Source organism: Sphaerodactylus townsendi, linkage group LG14, assembly GCF_021028975.2.
Source record: "Sphaerodactylus townsendi isolate TG3544 linkage group LG14, MPM_Stown_v2.3, whole genome shotgun sequence".
NCBI classification, from domain to species: Eukaryota; Metazoa; Chordata; class Lepidosauria; order Squamata; family Sphaerodactylidae; genus Sphaerodactylus; species Sphaerodactylus townsendi.
Window position 1 is genome coordinate 24,815,442 of NC_059438.1, and position 24,130 is coordinate 24,839,571.

General features: G+C 51.8%; 1 protein-coding gene across 1 annotated transcript in view; it reads left to right on the forward strand.

The window, feature by feature from the left end:
- The window catches only part of GALNS (galactosamine (N-acetyl)-6-sulfatase), a 52,737-nt gene extending 28,608 nt beyond the window's left edge, over positions 1-24,129 (forward strand). The window contains exons 12-14 of the mRNA XM_048515568.1: positions 11,254-11,375; positions 18,938-19,055; positions 23,336-24,129. Coding sequence (XP_048371525.1) covers positions 11,254-11,375; positions 18,938-19,055; positions 23,336-23,422 — 327 coding nt within the window. The 3' untranslated portion in view covers positions 23,423-24,129. The remainder of the gene's footprint in view (positions 1-11,253; positions 11,376-18,937; positions 19,056-23,335) is intronic.
- Position 24,130: the final 1 nt, after the last annotated feature.

The following is a 24,130-nucleotide window of genomic DNA, read 5'->3' on the forward strand; positions in this document are numbered from 1 at the left end:
CCGACAAGGGCAGGTTTTGACCTTGTGCCCGACGTCCATTAACAAAGCCTGCGCCGTGCCAGTGAGGAACTGGGCAAGCTTGTCTCACAGACACCTAATCTAGGGCAACGAGGATGATTGAGGGACTGGAGCACCTTCCTTATGAGGAGAGGCTGCAGCGTTTGGGACTCTTTAGTTTGGAGAGGAGACGTCTGAGGGGGGATATGATTGAAGCCTATAAAATTATGCATGGGGTAGAAAATGTGGACAGAGAGACATTTTTCTCTCTTTCTCACAATACTAGAACCAGGGGGCATCCATTGAAAATGCTGGGGGGAAGAATGAGGACTAATAAAAGGAAACACTTCTTCACGCAACGTGTGATTGGTGTTTGGAATATGCTGCCACAGGAGGTGGTGATGGCCACTAACCTGGATAGCTTTAAAAGGGTCTTGGACAGATTTATGGAGGAGAAGTCGATCTATGGCTACCAATCTTGATCCTCTTTGATCTGAGATTGCAAATGCCTTAACAGTCCAGGTGATCGGGAGCAACAGCCGCAGAAGGCCATTGCTTTCACCTCCTGCATGTGAGCTCCCAAAGGCACCTGGTGGGCCACTGCGAGTAGCAGAGTGCTGGACTAGATGGACTCTGGTCTGATCCAGCTGGCTTGTTCTTATGTTCTTATGTAGTGGAGAAAACTAGAGCCTGGTGTCTGGTCTAGTGACTAGTGACTAGAAATATAAAGGGGGAGTGCAAAGCATCGTCTAATTCGGCCTGACCCATGTAGAAGTGCCTTGATCCTTGTTGGCACTGAGGGCACAAACTGCAGCCACAAGAACAGATTTTGATTCCAGCACAAGCGACACGTTCCCCTCTGCCCCCAAGACTGGAAAAGTCTGCATTTGTTATCTTGCAAGGCCCTCCGCAGCTGTCCCTGGAAAGCCCGCAGCTTGCAAAATAATATCACCGGAATCACTTCCCTGCCCTCCTGGCAGAACCGCAAACCTGCTTCACTTTGAAAGGTATAATCAGCCTGCCAGACTCCGAGCGTTACCTCCTGCAAAGTGCCCAGGAGTTTAGAGCTTTAGTTAAGAACGAGGAAGAGTCAAAGCAGGAGGACGTGTGGTTTTTTGGCAAAGGCCGCTTTACTCTTCTAGGAACACAAGATTAATTTTGGGGTGAATCAGATTTACCAAGCACCCAGTTCATTGCACAGCTGTGCAGAAAATAGCACCGTGAACAGTGTGCTGTGCTGATCAATATCCCCCCACATCCTTGTGGAGCACCATTGGGGACTGCTGGGGGTCCTTTCCCTCTTGATCATGCCTGCTTTGCTGTGTGTTGGACAGACTTCCCGGTGCCCTCGTGATGAATATTCCTGGCTTTCCCAAGCCTGAATCTGTCTTGTGTCAAGAGGGGGTGATCCCTGGGGGCTCTGGTTGCCCTGTCTCCCTCTGCTAGTGCAAGGCCATTCAGCTGAACAGTAAGTTGCAGAGGGTAGTTGCAGAGATGCGCATGGAATCCCTGCATTTATCTCGTGTGTGTAAGGGTGGCCCCTTCCTTTCTCTGATGGATCCTGCAGGAGTATATCCAGTGCAAAGGCAGCCTGATCAGATTTCAGGGGGTGGCTTCAGCTCTGTTCTCCCCCATGGTTGGCTGTTGGACTTCACCCCCATTTTTATTCAAGCCTTTCTTTTCCTTTTCTCTCTCTCTCTCTCTCTCTCTCTCTCTCTTTGCCCACAACTGAAATCCAGTCAAAAGCTTTCTTTAAATTGTGTTTGTCTTGTTTCTGTGAGATTGAGCATTTGTGAATCTCATCCTGTTAACCCTTCGGATCTTTCCTGGCAGTCGTTTCTGCTTCTCTTCCTCATATTATGTCTTCGGGGCCCCTTCCCCAATTTGCAGGCGGTTCTTGTGGACTAGGGCAGCCCCGTGTACTTGGTCATCACTAGCACAAAGAGAAGTCTGATAATGGTGCATTGTTCTGCTTGAAGCACTTTGCGTACACATGCACTCTCTCTCTCTCTCTCTCTTTCTCTCTCTCTCTCTCTTTCTCACACACACACACACACCCTCCATTGGGAAGAAGAGCGTAAGCACCTACATTTGACCTGACCCTTTTCCTTCCACATCTGCCTCAGTGGGGAGCTGTGATAATGGGAGCTGGTTGTTCATCTCCAAGGTTGCCCTCCTGTGAATGGTGGCAGTCATGCAATTAAAGAATGTTTATTCCTTTCTAAGCCTTTATTTAACTGCTGGTTGATAAAAGTCAGCAATTACACTGTACATCAGAGGGATGATTAAAAATTCATTTGCTTTCCTGCCGCTGGTGTCGTGCGGGATTGATGTCGGTAAAATTGGAGCATGGAATTAGTGGACAGAACAGTCATTAACAGCATGCAGAGGGTGCAGGGGTTGAAATTTGTTCAAATTCTTCTTCTGATGTTCAGAAATTAATTATAACCCTGGTTATTGTTTTGTTTGTTTATATATATTGAGGGTGCTCAATATTGTTACACTTCTGATCGCTGGTGCTAGAAACGTCCGTTTAATTGATGCACCGTCTCCATTTCACTGCCTCCAGTTTTCCTATTGATTTTATTGATAACTGGAGCTGGGAATTGCGAAGGCCAGAATGTGACTTTGTGCCGGTTTCATTGCAGAACTGGGGTTTTAATGCGTACATTTTAAGTGACATTGGAAGTTCCTGCCGTCAGCAGAACAGGCATTGAACTGCCAGCCACTGGAGCTTTGGCTAATGAGTACCGCTTTTGTCATGGGTAATTGCTGGGTTTCCTTAGTGGCTTGTAAAGTCTGGCTGTACCAAACCCAAGGGAACACCATCTTTGCCGGTAAACTAACTTCCTTTGAGCCAGACAGGCTCCCCAAAGCCTTCACTGGTGGGGCTCGTGTGCTCCCGTTTCAAAGCGGTCCTGGTGAACTTCCGCTTGCCTCTTATCTAGTTTTCACTCAGGTTGAACCTGCCTGGAATGGACTGAGGCTGGCCAGGTGTGTCTAAGCAGCTACTGGAGTTTTAACTAAAAACCATCATTTGTGGGTAAGGCTGGTGGGACTTTCCTCTAGGCCAGTGATGACTGAAGCAGTTTTCAGAAGAGCAGTCCTGATAGTTGTGACAGAGTGGCAGAGAGTGTTCGCAGCCTCTGTGGTTGTCGAAGGCACGCCAGTTTTCTTCCTGACGTTGCTGCAGTTGAAATAATGTTCCCAGCACAGGCAGTGAGGTGAGGTGGGTGCCCTAGACCACTCTTTCCTCATTATTCCTGTGCTATTGAGTCATGATTTAGGGTTCTCCATCCTTGGCATTACTCCAGTTCCTCTTCTGTGCCCATGAGATTCCTCCCTACTTCCGAATTCACCCTCGATTGCTTTACATTTTTGTTCTTCCGAGTTCTGGGAACAGCAGTGAGAGCGCTGGGATGCAGGCTGCCTTCCCCACCTTAAATACTTGTGATGTTAGTGCGTCCTTGACGGCCTCCCTCATTCTCACAGTCTCCAATAAGACCTTCACCTCAAGAAACAGAGCGGAAACTGGCTCACTTTTTCTCTCAGCTCCTGTTCTCTGATTTGAGCTCTCCTGCTCCTTGCCAGTCTATTTTTTAGCTACAGCCCCTTGCTGTTTCCCTCTTTCTTGTCTGTTGGGGAGAGCCAGCCTTACCCAGCGGAGCCTCAGACAGAGCACAGGAATGCCTGTGCCATCTGTTGCCCTCTGGGCAGGTGAGCTCACCTGTCACAAGACCCCCATGACTCACGGTCATGGGATGCCCTGGACAAAGGGACAAAAGATGCACACCCCCAGGTATGGATTAGGCCCAGACAGGAATGCTTCCTCCCGCACGTACGCAGTCCCTATGACTCATGTATCGCACAGGATTCTCCCGCTCTCCCGCCTCTGAACCCGCCTCCCGAAAACCCTAATAAAAGGTGCCAGGGACCGCTAGCTCGGCAGATTAGCCGCTGGCTTCTCTCCACCGGATCCTGATATCGCTGCGTCTCGCCTCTTCCTTACGACCCACGCGGGCTGACTTCACTTGTCTGTGTCCTTTAGCAAAGGCCTGTTTTCCAAAGTGCCCTAGGAAGAAAGAGAAGCCCACTCAACAGAAGACCCGGGTGCACAGAGGAAACCTGGCCGGCCCGGTGACTTTGCAGCTGCCAGTCACCCGGAATGGCCGCAGAAGGAGTATTTACTTAGCTGCCATCCAGGGGCTATAAAAAAGCTGTTTGGATTTACAAGTCACTCTTGTCTAGGCGGTTTCAAATTGTAACAACACTCGGGAGCAATGAATGGGTTGCATTGAACGGAAGCAAAGTTTCTTGGGAGGAATTGCCGCTGAATAGTTCTGGGACGCATTTATAACGTGGGCCAGAATAGTTTCCGCAGGTCTCCTTACAGGAGAGAAAAGGGGGATATGAATCCAACTCTTTTTCTTCTCCTCCTCCTCCTTGTGCCTTTCTGGTAGTCACAGAAGGGGGCAGTCCCGGTTTCTCCCTCCCAGGGGGCTGCTCCTTCCCAGAGGCAGAGTTGCTGATGCCGGTGCCCTGACTCTGTCCTCCGGAAGAAGAGGCATTTTTCAAAGCCCCTGGGTCAGGTGGTTGACATATTAGCCAATAACTCCCACCTCTCTGGTGCTGTCAGCTTCCTGTCTTGTTAGCGTGCAATGATTTATTTATTTTTAAAAAATAATCATAAAGGCCACTGTGTATTTTGAAAAGGGTTCTTGTGCCTGTGTTTTACACCCAGAGCCCTGTTGTTTAACGCACAAATGCCACTGGGGTTTTTCATGCCGCTGCCGCCGCCGTCTCCAGTTGTCCTTCTTGCAGACATGAAGCGATCGATCGACGGCACCTTTTCTGCTTCAGGTCACGAAGGAAGGGGGAGGATGCTGTGAAGTCAAGTAGAACCTGGCCAATAATGGCAGGTGATTGTGGTTCTCTGAGCAGCGGATGAGCCATTGATCGCTTCTGCTTGAGAGCCAGCCCTTCACCTCCGGTCCCTTCCGGATGGTTAACGCGTGAGAAGGTTTTTGTTCAGTAAGGCCAAAGTGCCCGGCATCGAGAGGAAATAGCAGGGATGGGAGGGTTGGTGTTGGAGTTTACTGCACAGAGAAGCGGCTAACTCACTGATTAAAAGTAAAAGGTAAATATTTATTAGGAGATAAGTTTTAGGATAGGAAAGAACGAAAGATATCATGCTGCTCTCTTGCTAGCTAAGAAGAATCTCTGCAACTGACTTCTGAGAAGAAGCAGGATATTAGACCTGAGAGTATCAGACAGACAAGAAGAGAAGGAGGAGAAGGAAAAGAAGAGTTGGATTTATATCCCCCCTTTCTCTCCTATAAGGAGACTCAAAGGGCTTACAAACTCTTGTCCCTTCCTCCCTCACAACAAACACCCTGTGAGGTGCGTGGGACTGAGAGAGCTGTGACTCGCCCAAGGTCATCCAGCTGGCGTGTGTTGGAGTGCACAAGCTAATCTGGTTCACCAGAGAAGCCCCCACAGCTCAGGTGGCAGAGTGGGGGATCCAACCTTGTTCTCCAGATTAGAGTGCACCTGCTCTTATCCACTGCACCAGGCTGGGTGACACAAAAGGACAGAGGGGTCACTGACTTTGAGCATCCCTCTTTCATAATCGAGACCACTTGCCTGCCCCCTGCTGTGTCTTCGTCTCAGTTCCTTTGCACACGAGACATGGCTGTATCCAACAGTTGGGAGGGGTCGTTCTATGTCCTGCTTCTAGGGGCTTTGGTTCTGCGAGGCTGCAAATGACCTCCCTTCCCGTGCAGTGACTGTAGTGGACAAGCCGCGAACACTCTGCCATGCTGGGGATACCTGGGCCAGGCAACCTGCTTTTCTCCTAGTTCTGCTTTCTGGTGGCTCCCTCTGTCCCTTTTTTGTGCTCTGTCCTGTGTGTTGGAATGCAGGTGCCTCGGGGAGAGATCAGGGTCCCTGGGTCCACCCGGGCGGATACCTTCATCCGCGGTCGCTTATGAGGCCAGAACAATCTGGGAGAGCGCCCAGATGATGGATTGCCAGAGGCCTTTTATTAACACGCGCGGTAGTTCGGCTGCTTGGCGGAGAGCCCAGCTGGCAACTGCCTGCTGTTTCGCCTCATGCTTATATTGACTGAGCATCTGTGACCCGTTTGCTTTGGAAATTGATGCCCGGGCAGGGCAGCTGCGGGGCAGTGTGGCCAAGGTCAGGGCGGAGGCGAAGGTCGCGTCTCAGGGGGCAGGAGTGGCAGCGCTGACCCCGAGGAGATCCAGAGGTCTGCTTTCTATTTGGAGTGTCTCAGTGCATCCCAGTCTTGACTGAGAGGTTCTCAGTAGGGCAGAGTTAAGAACATAAGAACAAGCCAGCTGGAGCAGACCAGAGTCCATCTAGTCCAGCTCTCTGCTACTCGCAGTGGCCCACCAGGTGCCTTTGGGAGCTCACATGCAGGATGTGAAAGCAATGGCCTTCTGCTGCTGCTGCTCCCAAGCACCTGGTCTGCTAAGGCATTTGCAATCTCAGATCAAGGAGGATCAAGATTGGCAGCCAGAGATCGACTTCTCCTCCATTAATCTGTCCAAGCCCCTTTTAAAGCTATCCAGGTTAGTGGCCATCACCACCTCCTGTGGCAGCATATTCCAAACACCAATCAAACGTTGCGTGAAGAAGTGTTTCCTTTTATTAGTCCTAATTCTTCCCCCCAGCATTTTCAATGGATGCCCCCTGGTTCTAGTATTGTAAGAAAGAGAGAAAAATTTTTCTCTGTCGACATTTTCTACCCCATGCATAATTTTATAGACTTCAATCATATCCCCCCTCAGACGTCTCCTCCAAACTAAAGAGTCCCAAACGCTGCAGCCTCTCCTCATAAGGAAGGTGCTCCAGTCCCTCAATCATCCTCGTTGCCCTTCTCAGCACTTTGTCTATCTCTTTGATATCCGTTTTGAGATGTGGCGACCAGAACTGAACACAGTACTCCAAGTGCGGTCGCACCACTGCTTTATATAAGGGCAGGACAATCCTTGCAGTTTTATTATCAACTCCTTTCCTAATTATCCCCAGCATAGAGTTTGCCTTTTTCACAGCTGCCATGCACTGAGTTGACATTCCCATGGAACTATCAACTAAGACGCCCAAATCTCTTTCCATGAGTTTGGCGACTCCATCACAGAATATATAAGGTTTGTGTCAAGTGCCATCAAGTTGCAGCTGACTTGTAGTGACCGCAGGCAAGTGAGAAGTGGAGGTGGTTTGCCATGGCCTTCCTCTGCAGAGTTCCCCGGAGTGGTCTTCCATACAAGTACTGACTCTGCTCAGCTCCTGAGATGGGACTACACCGAGCTGCCTTCCACCCCAGAGCATGAAATTAATAGGCAATCCGTATATCGCCTTCCTTCCACAGCTGTTATGGTCTTAATTTCTGGAGCCTTCCATTCCTTTTCCGGGGTCACCCATATAGTGAGTCGGGCCAAGGAAAGAGCCCCTGCTCAAGTGTGGGGTTGTGCATGGATCCAGAACACACATACATGCAAGCATATGCACGCGCACACACAGTATGAATGGCCCCGGGCCAATATTTATACCCCAAAATAGGTCTTGAGGTGGCATGAGGTCAGCTGGCAGGAAAGTGAGAGGCTTGATGAGGAGAGGAGAGGCTGCAGCGTTTGGGACTCTTTAGTTTGGAGAGGAGACGTCTGAGGGGGGATATGATTGAAGTCTGTAAAATTATGCATGGGGTAGAAAATTTTCTCTCTTTCTCACAATACTAGAACTGGGGGGCATCCATTGAAAATGCTGGGGGGAAGAATTAGGACTAATAAAAGGAAACACTTCTTCATGCAACGTGTGATTGGTGTTTGGAATATGCTGCCACAGGAGGTGGTGATGGCCACTAACCTGGATAGCTTTAAAAGGGGCTTGGACAGATTTATGGAGGAGAAGTCGATCTCTGGCTACCAATCTTGATCCTCCTTGATGTGAGATTGCAAAGGCCTTAGCAGACCAGGTGCTCAGGAGCAGCAGCAGCTGCAGAAGGCCCTTGCTTTCACCTCCTGCCTGTGAGCTCCCAAAGGCACCTGGTGGGCCACTGCGAGTAGCAGAGTGCTGGACTAGATGGACTGGTCTGATCCAGCAGGCTAGTTCTTGTGTTCTTATGACAGGATCCAAGGGAACGGCTGGGCTATTCTCTTGAATTCTGATGAATTGCTGGGATGGGGGCAGACGAGGTCAATCATGGTCTGCTTGGAGCGCTGATGGAATCCCATGAGGGTGATGTGGTGGAGCTTAGCTAGCCCCGTTTCCCAGCCAGGCATCCTCGAGAGCCTGGGGAAGAGTTCCGGGGCCAACTGCCTTCCTAAGCAGACTTGACACACGAGATGGAGTGCACAAGCTGTCCTCAGAGGAATCTGCTCTGATGCCAGTCTGGGGCCCCGTAATGGGAAGAGGGGTTTGACTGCTTCCACCTTCTGAAAACACCTGACAGGTGCCAGGTGAGGGGCTGGCGGGCAATATGGTGCCCAGAGGCATCCGTTGGGATCCCTTGGCCTTCTTTCAAGGCTGTCTTCAGGCAGAGGCCAGGCGTCTTCGTCCACACCAAGCAATATGGAAGTCAGCTCCAAGAGAATAAATGCTTGCCGCAAACCACAACATTTTAATGAGAGAAATCAGTGGGCTGTTAATTAAATAGCCTTTTTGATTGGCATCCAAATTACAGCTTCTGTGTTGTGCTTTGGTTTGATGAGCTGATACACCCCGCTCCCCTCCCATACACACAGACTTGTCTGAAATTCCTCTTTGCACAATTGCCAGCCTCTTACTCGGAAGCCCGGAAGGTTAAAGGGTCAAGCACCTCTGTGTCCATTTCAAAGCTGTGGGAGGGGTGGGGGTGAGGTGGGGGGACAGGGTGTTGCACCTTATCTAGCCTCGCTCTTTTCCACGCTTCTTATTTTTCCAGCGGCTGATTTGGGACTCTGTAGCTCTGTGCAAGAAAATGGGATGTCATGGGCTTCCAACCTTTCTTGCTTTATTGAAAAGCAGAAATATTAGCTGCTCCACTGACCAGCCTGTCCATTAAAGACACACGGGATATTTTTAGAAAATTGTTTGCCAATCAAACCCCCTCCAGTGTCTGTGGAGCCTTTCAGCTTCGTGCTCCTTCTCTGTGCAAACAGCCCAGCTGCTCCCCTCCCCTCCCCCCCAGTTCAGAAGCAATTGAGGTGCTGGCCCCAGTGGCCTCTGGAGCTTGGTAAAGGGGAGGGCGGCTTTCCGCCAGCAGCCGAGGCCAGCTGCAAACCACATTGCCTGGGTGTAGCTGCAGCGTCCTCTCTTACCAGGGCTAGGCTTTCCACAAAGGGCGTGGAAGGGGTCTATTGAAGCTCCCCTCCATCCTCAGGCAGAAAGGCTAGAAGGAGAAAGGAGAGAAGCAAAGGTTAGGTTGGAGAGCAGGTTTCTTTCTAGCAAGAGGAGAAGGAGGAGAAGGAGAAGAAGAGTTGGATTTATATCCCCCCCCCCTTTCTCTCCTGTAATCTCCTTTCCCCCCCCCCCCCCCCCCCCACAATAAACACCCTGTGAGGTGGGTGGGGCTGAGAGAGCTCCGTAGAGCTGTGAGCAGCCCAAGGTCACCCAGCTGGCATGTGTTGGAGTGCATAAGCTAATCTGGTTCCCCAGATAAGCCTCCACAGCTCAAGTGGCAGAGCAGGGAATCAATCCTGGTTCTCTAGATTAGAGTGCACCTGCTCTTCACCACTGCACCACACTGGCTGTAAGAGAGGAAGAGGAGAGATGTTTGGGGGAGGGGGGTAAGCGGGCCCCTTTACCCGAGCCACCTCATTGGTTGGTCCTTTACAATGTTCTTTTAAATGCCGCTAGAGAACTTGAAGGTTCTCTGTATAGAACGGAATGGACATTTCCAGACCCAACACAGTTGTTTTAAACCTGATCCCAGGACCTGATGGGTGCAGGAATGCTGGTATTTGCCAAGGCTGCTGTTCTGAAGTGTAGGGGAACAGCTGAGATTTATGAAGTCCTCTTGCCAGACAAGCTAGCCTTGTGGCATGGAAATGGGCAGGTGCCGATGGACGCGTCCTGCTTCTCGGGATCCGGCCTTTCTCGGTTCTGCAGAATTTGCTTCAGACATCACAAGGGTGCTGCTGCCAGAACTTCTGGACGAAGCTCTCTGAACCGCCTCCAGACAGCAGCCGAAACAGCGAGCAGGTGATCACTTTCCTAGGCAGAAGTGTTGTGATTAAATGGCCTCTGCTCTTTGTAGTTAATGATTTATGAGGATGAGCTTTGATTTTTTTTAAACCAGGCAGATACGGCTGGCCTCCTCTCAGCCCTGACTCTAGCTGTGCCATGAGGTATATGCTGGAGGTTTGTCTGCTTAAGAGGAGGTTTGGGGTCCAGGCGCAGTTTGAGTAGAAGGAGGTAACCCAAGTTTGTGCCAAAAGCTTTTGAGGAGGCACCTGGAGGAAGTGAAAAAAAGCCTCCCACGCATCTTCTGGAAGTGAAGAGGGTGACTCTAGAGCTGTGCTCTTACTCCAGATATTATCTCATCCTTCCCTGCCAGCAGCGGCCAATTTCGCCATGCTGGTAGCTTTCGATGGGAATTGTAGTCCATAACATCTGGAGTGCCAAAGGTTTGCCACCACTGCTCTAGAGAGTTTTGCCCCGATTCCTTCCTCATCGCAATCAGTTGTTTCTTGGACACCAAACAAGCCTCTTCTATCTAGTCTCTTCCCAGGAAAACGTGCGCAGCGTCTGCAGGCGCATCTTGTCCCAGCGGCATCCAGCTCCGTCCCTTGCAGAAGGTTGGCATCTTGGTTGCTGGGCCTGGTCTGCAGGCACACAGTGCTGCATCTGAGCAGACCTGGGTCTTTCCGTGCCCAAATGGGAGACCCCCTGGGAAGCCCTCTGCTGCGTGCCCTCTAGAGATGGCTGAAGGAAGGGCAAGGGCAGAAACATAGCTCAGATTGGGAAGCAGAAGCTGGGAAACTGTGAGACACAAAGAACTGTTGGGAAATGTTTCCCCTTGAAATCCCTTCCCCCCAGATTCTCCAAGTTAGCAGACATTCGGGCAGGCAGGTTTCTCTATCTGCCCCCCCCCCCCCCTCCATTTCCCTCGAACTGATTCTCAGTCGCTCTCACTGTTCACTCTTTCCTGAGGCCCTTCCAGCCCCCACCTCCGGCTGCTTCTTGCAGGGAGACACTCCCCGCTGTGCCAGTCATTGTCACTGATCATTGCAAATGATTTTCCTCTTCCCAATGCAGGGTATTGATTTTTGCCCCGGGCAGAATGTTTCCGGAGTGACCACCCACGTGCAAGAGGAGCACACCCAGCTTCCGCTGCTGTTCCACCTGGGGAAGGACCCTGGAGAAAAGTACCCGATCAGGTGAGGAAGGTGCGTTGCTAGAAGCGGTCCTACAAATTGCACAGGAGCGTTAAGTGCAGAGGCCTGACTGACTTGGCTTTCATCGGCCAAAACAAACGCAAGATCTTAAGCATCGCAAAGCCTAATCTGCTTAACAGTGTAGATCAGGGGTGTCCAACTCCGGTGCCCCAGATGTTCATGGTCTACGATTCCCATCAGTCACTGCCAGCATGGCCAATGTTTGGCAGGGATTGATGGGAATCATAGTCCATGAACATCTGGGGCACCGGAGGTGGACCCCCCCGGGTAGATGCTCTGAATAAAGAAGGGTCTTGGGAAGCGCAGAATAAAACTGGGGAAAGAGGCACACCAGACAGAGGCATGAAGCTCGGAGAAGCAGCAGAGGTATCCTCAAGCCAAGTACCCCTGAACTGGCTTTTCATGCCTACAGAAGGAGGTTGCTTCAGCCAGTGGACCTCAGGAGGTCACCCTTCAGGAGGCCCAAGTGGAAGACGGATCTGGCCCCCTGTGAAGTTCTGTGCAAATTTGCCCAATTTTTTTCATGTTTATCTTGGTTTCAAGTTTATCTTGGTAAGTCATAAGGGATAGAAACTTACTTTTTGAAGAGAAAAAGATGTCGCTGACCAAATGCTGGAATTCCACATGCTTGCACATTGCAGTTGGCAAAGCACGGTACCCTGGAGTGTGTGTTTTTGTGGCGGTGGAGGGATTGGGTCCATTTGATTTCATCCTCTGGCTCTTGGGATCCACGCTGAGGAGCTCTTGCTCCAGAGGGCATCGTCCCTTTTGAAAAGCCCATTTCCTGCCTCCCAGCATTCCACGGGCAGGTTTTTCTCATCTGGTTCCCCCGCTTTCTCTGAATGCACGCAAGCTGTTGCCTTGATTGAATTTTATGGCAAGATTACGACACAATTATGGAAAACGGCATTGTTTTAATATGCAGACCTTAATAGAAAGCCCCCCGCCCCCTTTCAAAATAATAAACCAAATGAAAGTTCCTTTCTGAGGCTAGTTGATGCTTATATCCCCTCGCATCTTTGGTCACCTTGGAAGCCTCCTGGAAAGTAGGATCCTCTCCTTCATGGTAATTAAATTATCCTCATTTGCGGGGCTGTTTCTAGTGTGGCTGGTGCGTATTCTGATTTAGCTTAATCATCCCCTTTGGCAGCCTGCCTGTGGGGAGTCCCCACATTAGTGCTTCTCAGAGGGAGAGGGAGCGCTATTATTTTTTTTGACCAGAGATAATTTAACACAGAGATGGGTCCCAGCAAGAGCCTGGATCGCCTGCAAGTGCAGGAATGAAGAGGGCTTGGGCAGTGGTTGTGCTCACCAGACGTGAAGAGGACGCAGCAGTCTGCCTGAACTTGTGGTTCCCTCGCCACCCTCAGAAACTTTTCTGTGATTTTCCGCCGGTGCTGGGTTCTCTCTTGCTGCCTCCGGAGAGGTGCGCAAAGGTGCTCCTCCGGAGAGAAGGGACAGCCGAGGGCTTGAGGGTGGCTGTCAGTATCAGGAGCAGCCTGATCCTCCCAGGGCTTGTGAAACCGGCAGATGGTTGCCTGTGATCGCTGTGGGGAAGCCTTGGACAGCACCAGCCTTTTGGGCCTGTCGGAGGAGGCTTGGGTGAGGATGTTTACATTGGCTGCCAGGCCAGGGGCAGCTGGCCTCGCTACAGATCAAGGGAGCATAAAAGTGGGATTGGAGATTGCCCGGAGGAGGTTACAGCTGTTGGCAAATATTCTGGAGCCTGCTGGAGGACACACGGCTGCTTATTAGCTGCTCTGAGAGACACGCTTCCCCGAGAGGTCTTGCAGTGCAGGAGAGACAGGACCGAAATGGGAGGGCTCCCCCCCCTCCCCCGCACCCTCCCGGAGGCAGTGGGACCTTCTTTCACATTGACATGTGTCTCCTGCTGCTGCAAAACAAAGCAAAACAAAACACCACAATACAGTAAAGCAGCTTTAAAACTTAACTAAACCATAATCCAAATTCTTAAAAATTAAGCAGCTGCCAAACAAGAATAGCATCCATACCTGCGCAATGGAAGTTTCCCCTGCTCAGCGGGTCCGTGCAAGCAGGCAGCTGTTGCACCAAAAGCTTCCACGTAGTGAGTCCGGCCCTTGGCCTGTTTATCTTACTGTTGTCCAGAGGTGGAGTGAGGGGGAACTGTGCCGGGGGCATGCGCGCTTCCTGCGGCCCTGCCGCGGCGCTGTCCACCCCCACCCCGGAATGCCACGCCCGCTCTGCGGCCCAGCCATGCCCCCTCCGCTGCTGTTGTCAGAGAAGCTTCTTTCCCTGGACCTTGAGCCGAGGGCCATCTGCCTGCCAAGTCATGCTGCACCTCTGACCTGCGGCCCCTCTGCTTCAGAAAGGAGCCCCTCCCCTTAAGAAAGATCAGGCTGCCGGGCCAGGAAAGCCCCAGAGACCTCGGAGAGAGAGTCCAGGGCCAAGGCAGCCTCTGGTCCAAGTAGGGCCTCAGCGGGGAGTGGTCTCTCCAGCAGCTGGTAAAGTGGGAGAAATGTATATTCTGGCCTGCATCAACAGGAGTCTAGTGCCTAGAGCAGTGGTGGCGAACCTTTGGCACTCCAGATGTTATGGACTACAATTTCCATCAGCCCCTGCCAGCATGGCCAATTGGCCATGCTGGAAGGGGCTGATGGGAATTGTAGTCCATAACATCTGGAGTGCCAAAGGTTCGCCACCACGGGCCTAGAGCAAGGGAAGGGATAGTACCATTCTTTCCTGCATAGGTCAGAACTTCACCTGGATATTTAATCCAGTTCTGGGCATCACAATTCAAGAAGGATATGGATAAACCAGAGCATGTCCAGACGAGGGTGACCAAAATGGCAAAAGATCTGGAACCCACGCCCATTAAGGAGCAGCTCAGGGAGCTGGGGATGTTTAGTCTGGAAAAGAGAAGGTTAAGGGGTGACACGATAGCCACGTTTAAACATTTGAAGGGGTGTCAAGTTGAAGATGGAGCAAGCTTGTTTTCTGCTGCTCCAGAGACTAGGATACGGAGAAACGGGTTGAAACGACTAGAAAAGAGATCCCACCTGAATATTAGGAAGAACTTCCTGGCAGTCAGGGCTGTTTGAGAGTGGAATATGCTGCCTTAGAGTGGAGTCTCCTTCTTTGGAGGTTTTTAAACAGAGACTGGATGGCCACCTCCTGGGAGTGCATTGATTGTGAGTTCCTGCATGGCAGGGGCATTGATGGTCCTTGTGGTCTCTTCCAACTCTGATTCTGTGATTCTAACACACTTTCCAGAGTGTTTGGGGGAGTGGGGATCACAGGTAGTTTTGTGGCAAAGTGCACACTTTGCGTATTTAGTGTACAGTCCCTGGTGACTCCACTTAAAACAGATTTTTAACAGTATGGTTTTAAGATTTTATGATGTGTTTTAAGGGATGTTTTAGCTTGTGCACCGCCCAGAGCCCTTCGGGGGTGGGCGGTATAGTAAATTTAAATAATAAATAAATACTTCCGAAAGGTCGTTGCACCGAAAGCTGACCAAATTCAATGTCTCCGTTGACTTGGACTTTCAGAAAAAAGTTTTTTAGTGAATCAGCCAAGAGCTGCCGTTTGGCTCCTGTGCTCAGCCTTCTGCCTCCTTAGTCGCAGTCCCGCAAGACACGCCTGATGGTTTTCAAAGGCCTTCATCTCTTCAGTTGCTGCCAAAAGGCTTCCCATTTCCTGCTCTTGAGAGCAGCACCCAGTACTCTGCAGTCCCCGGAGGCAAGGTGCCGAAATGGCCTCCCCTGTTCTGGCTTCCTGCCCCTCCAGGAGCACAGCTTGCTCTGGAAGGCTTCCCCGTGGGAGTGAGCAGTGGGCATTGTGCCAGGCTTTGCTGGCATATCAAACAGAGACCGATGGTAGATGCAGAGGTGCCTTTATAGATGATCCAAGCTGGAAATGGTGGGAATCTGAAGGGTTAGTGATGGGAGGAGAGTTGTTTCTCCAGCACAGAGGCCCCCATTACAAGGCCCTGCTTGGGTTGCCTGGACTCGGGAGCCCAATTCGGCAGCCGCAGGCAAGGTAACCCTTTGCCGACTGGCACCACCCAGCCTCGCAGGATGGACATGTGGCAAAAGAAAAGCTGTTTTACCGCTTGGCTCCTCATCGCTTGAGTCCGACAACCACGGGAGACATCTGGGTGACCCTGGGGAAGGGATGGAAGAGTCCAGAGAGGAAAACCGTCATAGCCGTGGGAGGAAGGTGATATATCGGCTCCTGCTCCTTCCTCCCAGCCTGTAGCTGGGCTTCCACTGCAGGCCACGGCGGGGTTAACAACAGAGCGAGTGACAGGCGGATCCGCTCGGAGTGGGAGGGCGAGGGGAACAGATTGCAGGAGCCCAATTACACTAAATGAGCTAAACACGCGCCACACCTGTGCCTGGGACCTGGCGCCTCCGAGCCACCCCTGATTGCCTCTCCTGGGGCTTCCCGGAGGTAAAGTGTCAATTAGTGTAATGACCCTGGACTCTGTCCACTCTGCCCCTCCAACCCCAGCACGGAATAATTCCGCGCGCGTGCAGGGCGAATCTCTCCCAGCCGACTCCTCACGAGACCACCTGCTCCCCCTGCCGCGCTCCCCCCCTCATTCTTCCACTGCCCTCCCCACCTTCCCTTTGGCAGGCTCAAAGAGACGGGATGCAAATGTGGGGCAGCCAGAGGGCAGTGGGGGCTGCTGCCGGCTTCCTCTCACAATGGCGTCCCCAGTATTGCAGGGTTCCCAGAATGAAAATATCTGCGGGTTCTGGTCATCAGTTCTCCCCTCTCCCTCTCCTTGTGTTGGCAGGAGGGGGGGGGGGGGCAAGACCTCCAGGCAGAAAGCCTTTTGCTTTGCCAGCAGGTCCACCTGCATCGCACCTGCAGTCCCTGTAGAGACCCCTGGTGGCTTCTGGTGGCCAACAGAGAGGGCTGTGGGAGCAGCTGAGAGTTCTGGTGGGGCAGGTTTTCTGAGTGCAGGGTGCTGGCGCGCCATTTGCCTTCCTCAGAGGCTCTTCCTCGGAGGGTGTCTTCGGCATCAGCTGCACGAGCGTTCCCCAAAAGCCTCAGGCTTGCAAAGAGCCCCAAGGACCGGTTCCAGCCCCGGATCATCTCTGCTCTTCCGTGTGTGCGCTTGAAACGTGTCTTGCCTTCGGGAGGTTCATGTCCTCCAGATAACCTTATGAGATGGTTGCTGCTCACAGTGGTCTTCCAGCCAGCTCTGGAGCCCTCCTGGAGTCCGTTGTGATGTTCTGACCGTCTCCCACGACAGCTTCTCTGCAGCTCTCCAGAATGCAACCGGTGGTGTGAAAAGTCAGCCCGGTTCACGAGAGTCCGCTCTTCCCAAACGTCCCCCCATTTTGCCCCAAGCCCCACATTCTCTTGGGCTCCACCATCAGGTTCACTTGGATCTGTTCTCCCTCTGCCGCTGGAAGGCTGCCAGCCAGGTATGGTATTTATAGGACTTTCTGGAAACTGTTGGTGCGTCCCAAGACTTTGCGATTGATTTTGGAGGCCAGCTCAAGCCTGGGGCCAGTGTCCGGCTCAGACTGTGAGGGAAGGAAGGGGCCTGTGTGTGGGTGCGTCTACTTCAGTGTTGTCCAGCTCTGGTGCTTCAGATGTTCGTGAACTACAATTCTCATCAGCCCCAATTGGCCATGCCAGTAGGGGCTGATGGGAATTGTAGTCCGTGAACATCTGAAGCCCCAAAGTTGGACACCTCTGGTCTATTTTAGGCTCAGGCCTATGTGTTGATGTGTCTATTTCAGGGGTGTCCAACTCTGGCACTTCAAAAGTTAATGGACTACAGTTTCCATCAGCCCCAATTGGCCATGCCAGCAGGGGCTGATGGGAATTGTAGTCGATGAACACCTGAAGCACCAGAATTGGACACCTCTGGTCTATTTTAGGCTCAGGCCTGTGTGTTGGTGTGTCTATTTCAGGGGCGTCCAACTCTGGCACTTCAAATGTTCATGGACTACAATTTCCATCAGCCCCAATTGGCCATGCCAGCAGGGGCTGATGGGAATTGTAGTCCATGAACATCTGAAGCACCAGATTTGGATACCTCTGGTCTATTTTATCTCCAAAAGCAATTTTCTGTTCTTTTGTTTTCTCAGTGATTCTTAATGTGATGGACAAAATGAGATCACTGCTATTAATCCTTCATTTAAGAAGCACTTGAAGTGATACCGCAGTGAAAGGGAGCATTAAAGCCACTTAAACAAATACCTGCTGACGTTATAATCCCAATGAGTAAGGGGTGAATTGCCAGGGAGTTGGTGGAGGGGGGCAGTTTCCAGCTCCTCCTCAACATACACAGGAGAGAGTCAAACTAAAGTGCTATTTTGTGGAACAGTTTGTGGGCGCCAGCTTGGCCTAAACGATGGTCTGTGCTCACAGATTTGCGTGCAGATGGAAGTCAAGCAAGGCTAATGTTTTCAGTGTCTTTTGCTGTGTTGAGCACAGGTTGCGCCGTGCTCAGATTTTATTTTCCTCCCTAAACCACAATACGGCAAATCACAATCCAGATAACCTGAGCCGTTCAAAAGGGTCTGATCTGTCTGTCAACTTCGGGTGGTTCCAGCAAGCAACGGAACAGGGTGTGGCTCGACACTCACACACACACACCCCCCACCAAATCGCAGCAACGTTCTGTGTATTTCTGGTATTTCTCCTGCCTTGATCCCCGTTTGGGAATTGGGTAGGATTAAAAGACACCGACCCAGCAAGTAAATAAAACATATCCGTGTCTTCACTTGTTTTGCTACCTCTGGTATAATTGGGGGTGGTGAGATTTCTATCTGTTTAAGGGGTCTGCAACCTGCGGCTCTCCAGATGTCCATGGACTACAAATCCCATCAGCCCCTGCTAGCATGGCCAAATTGGCCGTTCTGGCAGGGGCTGATGGGATTTGTAGTCTATGGACATTGGAGAGCCGCAGGTTACAGACCTCTGGTTTAAATGGATACCCGGACATTACAGTGTCAGTGATATTCTCATGCTGGCAGGCCTTGCCCCACAGCATGTCGGCCACAGACAGTACCAGTGGGCTGGAGCAGTGCATGCTCAGGTAGCGCCTGATGATGGTGCAAAAGGGATGGTGCATCCAAGCAAGCATAGACCAGGGTGGGCCCCACCGTAGTCCTCCATCCCTGTGCCTCCTTGAGCATCCAGACCTGGACTCCATCAGAGGGCAGAGTGTTAGGCACAGTGGCGGACCCAGGAGAGCCAGTCTTACATTCTTCGGCCAGTGTGGTGGAGTGGTTAAGAGCAGGTTCACTCTAGTCAGGAGAACTGATTAGAGGGGGGGAAGGGCAAGGAGTTTGTCAGCCCCTTTGAGTCTCCTTGCAGGAGAGAAAGGGGGAATATAAATCCAACTCTTCTTCTTCTTCTTCTTCTTCTACTCTCAGCAGGATAGGCATGTGTGAAGCTCCAGCACAGCTACTGCAATTTACAAGACTGTAATGCGGCTCATGACATGACCCTGATGGGACCCCGTCCACCCAGGCAGCCATGTTCCCTCACTGGCATCTCTGTAACGGCCGTGCTCTGTTTTTCTGCCCTTCTAGTTTTTCTAGCGTCGAGTACCAGACCATCCTGGAAAGAATCTCTCCGGTCGTCCGGCGGCATCAGGAGACGTTGCTACCTGGGCAACCTCAGCTGAACGTCTGTGACAAAGCAGTCATGGTAAGGGATTAACACGTAACTAAGCCTTAAAATCCTTGGACGCCCGTGCCTTTTGTAGAGCTTAAACACCTCCCTTTATATTAGAAAAAGGGAACCGTCATTCTTCCTTTTGATGGGAGTTGAGGCTACTCAACAGAATGCCCAGAAATCTGTTATCAGAGGTGTGCAGAGGTGCTAAAAGACCAGGGCAAAGCACACGGCAACAGGCCTGGGAAATTGCTGTACACCACCTGGAGGCTTCCTCCTCCTCCTCCTCCTCCATTTATCACGGTGCCTCTCAAATGTCATTTCAACGGGGGGTGGGCGAGGGGGGGTGTATAATTTCCAGCCTTCTCTGCCAAAGGGCCCATGTACTGTCCCGAAGATCTCTGGTGGAAGGATGGCAGAATGCAGAACTGGAGAGCCCCTGCCAGTCAAGGCTTAGCTGTCTGGGCTCCTGAGTGACAGTTCAGTCCCCAGAGGAGCTGCACTCTAGACAACCCAGTGAACTCAGCGGCCTTCTAAGGGCTGCAGTAAGAATCCCCCCAGGACCACTGTTGGTGGGAGGGGGCCGAGCTGAGGGGCAGGCTGCAGGCATCGTTTCCCAGGTTCAGCCCCCAGCATTTCTACTTCAACTGGATGCTGCTCAGCAGGTGATGCAAAAAAAATCACCTGCGCTCAAGATGCCACAGAGTCGGAGCGTTCAGCAAGAGGAGCCCAGGCTGTGCCACCAGAAGGCGGAAGCTTCATGTGCTGCTGTTGGACAGCTGTGGTCCAATGCTCTTGTCCAGAGCGCTCTTGTGCTAGGCTTCCACCCTGCCCTGCACCTTTACTGTGCGCCTGTGGCAAAAGCAGGCTTTGATGTCCCCTGTGGAGAGAGAGCTCACGCTCCAGTCCGTGACGGAGCGTGGCCACTTGGGTCTTTGAAATGAACCTCTTTACCTGGGCTGTGATGAACGTGGCATCAGGAGATGCCAAGTCAAGGTTCCGGCGGTGCCTTGAGGCTCCGGTGGGCAGAATCCCCCTTTGGCAGCAGCACTTCCCTAGCGTGTGTTCCGACCTCTCTGGATTCCTCCTGAAGCTTCTGCTGAGGAAAGGATAAAGCCGGTGCTCAGCCCCGCAGAGCTATGTGGAGGGTGTTGAGATGTCTGCATCCAGAAAAGTAGGGCCATTTGGGCTGAAGGCCGTTACATGAGGAAACGCTGGGTGAGGACTTTCTGCAGAAAGAAGATTTAGCTGGTCAAGGAGGTTCCGTTCTTAATCCTGTTCTCTGTGACAAACGGGCCACAAGACTTTTTCGTCGCACTGCCCTTCCTCGGTTGCGTTCCCTCCGACAGCGTGCCGAGGTCGCCTTGCACGGGAGCACACAGAACAGCTGGAAGAAACTGGAAGCCTGTGCAGTGAACTAGCCAGGACTCATTTCATGCCCTGGGACTGTGGGATTTGCTGCCATAGGAACCTGCTAGAAAAATGTGCCAAGGTTCAAGGTGGGGGCGGCAAAGCCTCTCTGGGTGGCAGAGCTGTTTAGCCCGGAGGGGTCAGGAGTAAAATGGGACTGGTAACGCCACTACTTGAGGAGTTTGTGTGGAACAAATGAGACTTCAGGGCAGACGTTTTGTTTTGGAAAAATTCTTCCATGCAAGCCTAGGTCTTCAGTTCATGGCTCCGTAATTACATGCCTGAAAGCCAATCCCTGTTAAAAGTCCAGACCATTTGAATTCTGAACCCCCCCAGCCAAGATATTTTATGAAGATAAGCGTCCCTTGAGGGGTTTGCCTTCTTGCACCGCTTCTGCTGTCCTTTCTGCGGTATCTTGGAAGCCAGAACCAGGTTACGGCTCCGCTAACTGTCCTCTCTCGTTTGTGCGACTCCCACCGGTCCCTCCATTGCGAGTTCGTTGGGTGCCTGGGCCTCTCATTGCCTGGCCGCCAGCTCCACCTAGCGTGAGCAGCACAGAACCACTTAACAACCCCTCTTTCCCTGCAGGGCTCTCCTGCTAAACAAAGCGGATATAAACAGCGCAGACTGAGTGGATGGGGCATGAACGACCTTTAATAACTGACAGCAGGATTCTCCCATAGATTGGGGAGGGGGGTGAGCAGGATTTTCTTGGCTGCTCTTCTGAGGAGGAGGAGGAGGAGGAGGAGGAGGAGGAGGAGGAGGAGGAGGAGGAGGATGTGCCAAGAGGATATGTGCTAGGTGCTGTGCAGAATTTTAAAGCAACCCAGAGGCCTTGCAGCAGAGGGACACGAGAAGGAAAAGGGGAGGTTGCGTCAGGATCAGCTCATGAGCCGTGGTGATGGGAGGGAGGGCTCCATTCACAGGTCTGATGGCTGCATCTCAGAAACCTGGAAAAGTGCAGGAAAGGGGTCATCCAAGGGGTCACGGGGTCGGAGCATCGTCCTTGTGAAGCACAAAATAAAATGATTAATTTTTCGCAAAACAACAATAAAAAGGATTCAGGGGAAAAGAAGTACTGAGATGGGGAGCGGGGTAGAAAAAAAATAGAGAGGGGCAGATTCTAACTCCAAAAGCAGCTCACGCTTTCCGAACCCGGATGTTTTCAGAACTAGCAGGTGCAAGTCCTGCAGGTAATTCACCTGTCGAGTTGAAGGTCTCCAGAAGAAGGCCATTGCTTTCACCTCCTGCCGGTGAGCTCCCAAAGGCACCTGGTGCGAGTAGCAGAGTGCTGGACTAGATGGACTCTGGTCTGATCCAGCAGGCTCGTTCTTATGTTCTTAACGCCTGGAGAGGCCAGAGTGAGACCCAGTCTGCTCTGATGCCAGTAAGCTCCCCTTTCGGTGAAGTGCAGCAGGGAGCTTCTGCAAGTCAACCCGGGGGAATCTCCACGTTCCCCGGAAGTCCCAACCGAGCCCTACTTTTGACCCCCAGCCCATATGGGCTTCCTCTGCTGCGAGTGCCAGCCTGCCACTCTTCCTCCCTGACATTGGCTCTCCTCCACAAGGCTCTAACTAGGGCAAGAGAAATTCCTGCAGACCACGGAGGCACGTGGGGCTCAGTTCCCCCGTTTAGGTGTCGCCATGTAAATGCCTCCTAATCCATCACTTGGCGGGCTAATCCATCAAACTGCTCATTAAAACACAAATGTTCTTATCTGTCTCACCCTTGGCCTTCGGAGACGGCCGCCTCCTCCCGGGCTCTTTGGGTAATCTCTGCAAATACATCTGCGCAAAATAATTATAGAGCCTTTCAGAGTCTGGGGCCGCTTCTTTCTTCCTGTCAGCAACACAAAGGTTCGCTCGCTTATCGCGATGCCAGAAGGAGGGATTCAGACGATCCAAGAATGGTGGCATGCCGGGGAGGAGGGCGAGGCAGGCCCCTGTTGCCAAGAAGGCAAAGCTGCCCAGACTGTTGGCATGGGAATCTGGACACTTGGCACTTGGTGCCTCTTCTAGCAGAAATATGTCTTTCAGCTGAATGGGAAGGGGGCTTTAAATCGTGAAATAACTTTGGGAGGGGGCAGAAGAGGCTTTGGCCCGTGTGCCCTGCCCCCCCCCCCCGGACAGGGGTGTCCAACTCTGGCGCTTCAGATGTTCATGGACTACAATTCCTATCAGCTCCTGCTGGCATGGCTAGTTGGGGCTGATGGAAATTGTAGTCCATGAACGCCTGAAGTGCCAGAGTTGGACACCTCTGAAGACTCCCAAGCCTTGCTGGACAGTGTAAGCTTCTCCATCTTCACCTCCTTTGCAAGCCACCCCAATGGCTGCAGCGCTCCGCTTCTGCCTTCTCCCGGGGTCCTCCTGAAGCCCCCTGTTCATAACTTGTACCCACAAAAATGGAACATACTTAGCGAGTAACTTCTTTCTTCTCCCTGGGCTATGACAAGGGCTGTGGCAACTAAGCAGTGAGAGTGGGAAGGAAGGGGGGCTTGGTCAACTTTTTATTGTAGGGGGGTGCTTTCCGCAACAAGTGTCTGCCATCCTGGCACCATGACCAAACTGGCACCAAACAGCCGTCCCACAAAGGATTTCCTCGTTTCAGGTAATCTGTTGCCACACCTGGCAAAAGCAAGCCCACCATGATGGGGGGAGGCGGGGAGGGTTCTTTTAAATGCCTGTGGGTAACTTTTCGGTAATCCACCTGAGTTGCAACGGAAAAAGGCAGACTGCCAGTGAGGGGAATGGATGCTTTTGTGTTGCCCCCGGGCTTCATTCTGTGTCTTTGCAAGCTGGCCAGCTGGTAGTCCGTGGCTCTCTGTCCAGTGGCCCATTCCACCCCATTCGCGAGGTGCTTGGAACTGCTCAAAAGTGACCTTGGTCCTCTTTCTCTTGCAACAGAACTGGGCCCCTCAAGGCTGCGAGAAGCTGGGCAAGTGCTTGAAGGCTCCCCCTTCGGACCCACAGAAGTGCTTCTGGCCCCACTGACAGCCGGCTGGAGATCATGCGTATCCAGAAGAGTGTTTCCTTTCTCAGGGTTATTTGGGGAGGGGGAGGGGCTTGTGAATGCGGCCTCTGTGCCTTTGAAGAGGACTGTTGCAGCCATTGCCAGATTGATGAAACAAAGCCCCTTTGGGCTCTCCCGGCCTGCGTCAAGCAGTGCCCGCCCACGTACTATGTGGGTGAATTCGAAGTGTTCAGAAGCTTGCAGGGGCAAAAGCTTCCTCATGCACTATGCAATGTTCATGGCTCTGTCGTGGAATACAGAGCTGCCCGTAGCTATTACTTGTTCATTGGAACCTCCATGTCTAGCAGCAGTATACCCCTAAAGCACCAGTTGCTGGTGGGAAGCGCTGTTGCCTTCGTTTTCTGCTTGCGGGTTTTCCCAAGGGCACCAGGCTGGAAAAAGAATGCTCCTTGGGTGGAAGTTTGTGAGTTCTTTTCTGTGCAAACAACAGCTGTCACTCCTACAGGCATTCCTTTCGGACTTGGATTCCAATTGTGCATTTTCGTGCCAAAGATTAATATGAAGGACCTTTTGCTTGGAAAAAAAGTTCCCATAATTGTGGCTCATGAAACCTCATTCTGTACCTTTTGTTAGAATGCTGACTTTTTAAAAGTACGCGTGTCAGATTTTTAACTTTTAACTGTTGGCGTTCGTAAGGAATGAAGTCAAATAAAGTGTTTGATCTTTAT